Source organism: Pteropus vampyrus, unplaced genomic scaffold (genome assembly GCF_000151845.1).
Source record: "Pteropus vampyrus isolate Shadow unplaced genomic scaffold, Pvam_2.0 Scaffold17, whole genome shotgun sequence".
NCBI classification, from domain to species: Eukaryota; Metazoa; Chordata; class Mammalia; order Chiroptera; family Pteropodidae; genus Pteropus; species Pteropus vampyrus.
This window is the reverse complement of record NW_011888798.1, coordinates 10058917-10063509: the sequence shown is the minus strand read 5'-3', so window position 1 is coordinate 10063509 and position 4593 is coordinate 10058917. Positions and strand designations below refer to the sequence as shown.

Below are 4593 nucleotides of genomic sequence, written 5' to 3'. Positions count from 1 at the left end.
GCTATAATCAACAAGACAAGTAATAACAAGTGTCGGAGAGGATGTGGAAAAAAGGAACCCTCTTACACTGCTGGTGAGACTGCAAATTAATACAGCCACTATGGAAAACAGAATGGAGGGTCCTCAAAAAACTAAGAATTGATCTATCATATGATCCAGCAATCCCTCTACTGCGTATTTACTCAAAAAACTCGAAAACATCTATCCAAAAATATATGTGCACATCGATGTTAATACCAGCGTTATTCATGGTGGCCAGGACATGGAAGCAACCAAAGTGTCCTATGATAGATGACGGGATAAAGAAGCTGTGGAATGGAATATGACTCAGCCATAAGAAGAGATGAAATACTGCCATTCGTGAAAACATAGATGGATCTTAAGATAATTATGCCAAGTGAAATAAGCCAGACAGAAAAAGTTGAAAACTGTATGATATCACTCATATGTGGGATATAAATCTAAAAACAACAAACGAACAAAGAGAAACTCATAGACATGGACAGTGGACTAGTGGTTACCAGAGGGAAGGGGCAGGGGAGGAGAAAGGTAAGATAGAGGTAAAAGGGGTCAAATATTTCGTGAGAGAAAGAAATCTAACTATGGTGGTGAACACACAATGCAATACATATACAACATACTGTTGAATTGTACACTTGAAACTTATGGGATTTTGTTGATCAATGTCATAAAATAATAATAATAATAATAATAATATTAATAGAATTCTAGCTTAATGAGGGAATCGGAGTTTTGATCTACCACTTGCATGTGAAATTTTAATCCTCAAAGCTCTAGGATGCTGCATCCACACTGCCTGGTTTCAAATTCTAGCTCTACCACTTATTGTGTGACTTGGATAAGTTGCCTAACTTCTCTGTGCTTCAGTTTCTCGTCTATAAAATGGATATTAGTAGTTCTTTCCTCTCGGGACTGTTATGAGAAATAAATGAACTGATGTGAGTAAAATGCTTGGAACAGTGCCTGGCTCATATTCCTATGCTCTAAACGTGCTTAAACTGACTCTAGGTATTGGTATGTGCCTCCAGGTTAGTTTAAGTCTCATTTCATTCAGTTTTATCTCATCGAACCTTTTTTAAAAAAATAATCTTGAGGATTTCATTTTCTTTCAAGCTGAGCAGCATTTAAAATATTTGTTATAACTTATCTAGAATCTAGTTGAATACCCTTGTTGGAAGGCTTTTTAAAACTACTTAGTCTCTGTATTGTGGATAGTGAGCTGAAGAAGGAAGCTTCCAAAAGTAGGTTCAGGGCTTGCCAGGCCCCTGCATCCCTTGAACATTTGAAGGTTTCCAGGAATAGAAAGGGGGTAAATATAGAACAATAAAGGGCTGCTTTGTTGCGAGCTCTTTTAAGGCATGACCATGAGCCCCACTTTAGGCTCCAATGGAAGCCCTCCCCAAATTGCTCTGAGAACTCTTGATGGAAATGGCTACTTTCTTTTTTCTCTCCACACTTACAGCTGTGTACAATTATCCATTAAAACATGTGTATCAATTTATCTCATTCGACCTTTATCCTCCGCAAGTAGCGGTTCTCAATAAATGTTTGTTAAAGGCCTGAATTAACGAATGAAAAAAAAAAAGGCAATGGAGGAAACATGTATAATGAAAGGGCTCTTTCTATGATTTTAAAGTAAAGTTAAAAACTTCCCCTTCAGAGCAACTGAAATCTTCTTGCTCCCTGGCATAGGTCGTCAGTTTGGCTCAAATAAACTCTAATAAAAAATTTAAAAAAACTTCCCCCACAACTTTTCGACATGCCAAATTTTCATGAACAAGACAACTGCTAAGTATTGTTTAAAGACATGGGGGTAACTAACTGAACAAAACAAAAACGTTAAAGTTGTTTGCTTCGGGGGAATGAAACCAAGAGTAATAAGTGATGAGTCAGGGATCGGTTATTTTTCTTTAAAAACCTTCTGTACTACTTGATTTTTAAATGTGTATTATTTGATTTTTTACTATGTATATCTTGATAAAAATTGAAATATTTGAAAATAAACATTAGTCCATTTGGGGCCTGCAATGACTTAAAAGCAGCCTGTAATATGTTTGACCTCATAGCATTTAGTAGTCCTTTTTTTTTTTAATTTTGCGCTTAGTCCTGATTACCACAGTTGTTGACCCAAAGCAAAGTTCACACATAATAACAAACAGAAGTTTGAACTTTAATATGGCAGTTCCAAGGGACCTAGAGTGGGCCGTGCAGGTCGATGACCAGTGCCTGAGGGTAGCCATAAAGGGACAAAATAAATCAATTAACTCCATGGTTTTCATGGAGATCTCTTGATAACAAAACTTCTTTTCTTATGTGCTTCTCCTCTGATCCTGTGGAGATGAAAATTGACATCCATAGTCATATTCTACCAAAAGAATGGCCAGATCTAAATAAGGTAAGGGCGATTAATTTGCTGAACTATTTCTGGAACGTCTCTGGGGCTTCTCAAAGCCTCTGTTATAAAACTCTCTTCTTTTGTAAATTAGATGCTAAGTTTCTCTGCTTCAGAAGTGGTTTAAAATTATTTGGTAGCTCTGATTTCCAATTTTTTTTTTAAAATAACTTTTATATTAATTTCGAAAGAACATTGATCAAAGAAATACTTTCTCAAAACCCCCTTTTCCCCTTAAATTAAGCATTCTTTAAATTTTCTGGACAATTTAAATCAGGCAGTTCTACTTCCATTTAAATCTCATATTCTGAGAAGATATGTGCCAACAGAATTCAAAGTTACAGTTTCCAGTAAGAGACTATTAAAAAATAGAACGTGATAGGTTTCCAGGATTTCTAAAACATCTCCTATCCAAAATGTTTAAAATAAGTTTTAGAAGCACCAAGAGGTAGAGGAATTTTTTTTTAGTCTATTTTAGGACACTGTCTGAAACCTTTCCTTTTTGATGTTGTTTAAGCTGTAAATCCTTGTTATGAACTAGAGAGAAAGAAGGAACATCAAAAAAACCCTAGAGGAAATGACATGAATCCTTTGCACAATGAGTGTCTCTCAAGACTAGTCTCTGTATTTCTTATAAGATGGAAATTTTCTCTCGTCATTAAGAATCGTTGAATGAATACTAAAAGAGGACGGTGGGAAACATGAAAGAAATTTAAAATTGGCTTGAGCTTTGTTCAGGCTAAGTGTCAGCTTTAAGCCAATCTTCAGCCTTCTCTAGAACTTTCACACCACTGATGTTTCATCTTTTTTATCCCATGTAAGGAAAAATGAATTAACCTAAACTCTCATTAAATAGTGGTTCATTGTGCAAGTACCTAAACCTATTTTCTTCTCATTGTTGTCTCCTGGGAAAATGTTCATCTTGTTTCTTTGTTCATTGGTATTTTAGGTAAGATGGGTAGTACACATTGTAGATTGAAAAATACAAATGATGCTGAACCATCTCTGAAAGGCTTGCCAATACAGCTCATAGTGAAAGCTAATCCCATCAAACTAGCTCCTCCGAAAGGAGTCTAAGTGCCTACATGGGAACTTGCTGTTCTGAATACTGTTGTCCTCATCATATTTTATTAAAGTGTAAACACCACTTCACAATGTTAGTGATGAAGATCCAGAGCAACCTAAAAAAGTGCCTTTTCTTTGCCTTCTCTATGATGCTGCCTAGTATCCTGTGCTACAATCCCAACTCTCATTTCTTGCCTCCCACCCTAAAGCCTGCCTCCAGTTTGAACAGAGAAATGGTCACCAAGAGCTGACAAATTATATATATAGACATTGTTAAAACTGCTTAGGTAGCTTAGGGATGCAGAGCATGAGGAGGCTATAGCCATAAATGTGTGCCCTGGAGACTTCCCAAGCACACAGAACATGTTCTACTGGCTCTTTATCCCACCTCCCTTTCCTATCTTCCAGCTGTCACCTCAAAATAGGGGAGGGGTATTTTGTCCTGATATACCAGGCTTCGATCTAGCAGTTTCACATGCTGCAAGCAGATAACTGATACACCTAATGATGATGATGAAGATGAGAGTAATAATAATCAAAATGCTCTTATACTTCCAGGGAGATAGATAGATACTATATTTATATATCTATATATATAATTTGATTTACATAAAATCTTGTGAATTGCAGATAGGATTTATATTACTAACCTTGATGGACAGATGAGGTACCTGAGACTCAGAAGTAAGCCTAGGATCCCAGAGCGACATGGGACTGTGATAACCTCTCTCCAGCACTACCACCACACCCAACTAAGAGCTGGCCCAAGAGAATGCCACTATTATAAGAGATGTCCCCACTTTCTTCTGTCCCGCCAGTGTCTCCCTGGACACCGGCCTGCTTCCAACTCCCCAAATCCACTGAAGGCTCCATCGTGGGGTCATTAGAACCTGGCTTCCAACCCACAAATCAAGCATTTGAATCTGTTGTACAGCAGAAGTTTTCATCTGAGTGTAGGCAAGCCAGTGATGAAACGACCAGTATAAAGCAGTTCTGTGTTTTCAAACTGGGAGGAGCGAGGTAAATAAAAACATTATATGGTGCTGTGATCCTTCTCCCTCTCTCCCATTTCCAGCTTATATGGTCAGAGTAAAGTGAGTAGCGACAGTAGTTAA

General features: G+C 37.3%; 2 protein-coding genes across 2 annotated transcripts in view; one reads left to right on the top strand and one right to left on the bottom strand.

Moving 5' to 3' along the window:
• Positions 1-4593, bottom strand: part of TMEM163 (transmembrane protein 163) — a 370074-nt gene that overhangs the window by 299935 nt on the left and 65546 nt on the right. The window lies entirely within an intron of this gene.
• The window catches only part of ACMSD (aminocarboxymuconate semialdehyde decarboxylase), a 57344-nt gene continuing 55110 nt past the window's right edge, over positions 2360-4593 (top strand). Inside the window, 1 exon segment of the mRNA XM_011354511.1 lies at positions 2360-2416. Within this exon segment, the coding sequence (XP_011352813.1) occupies positions 2360-2416 (57 nt within the window).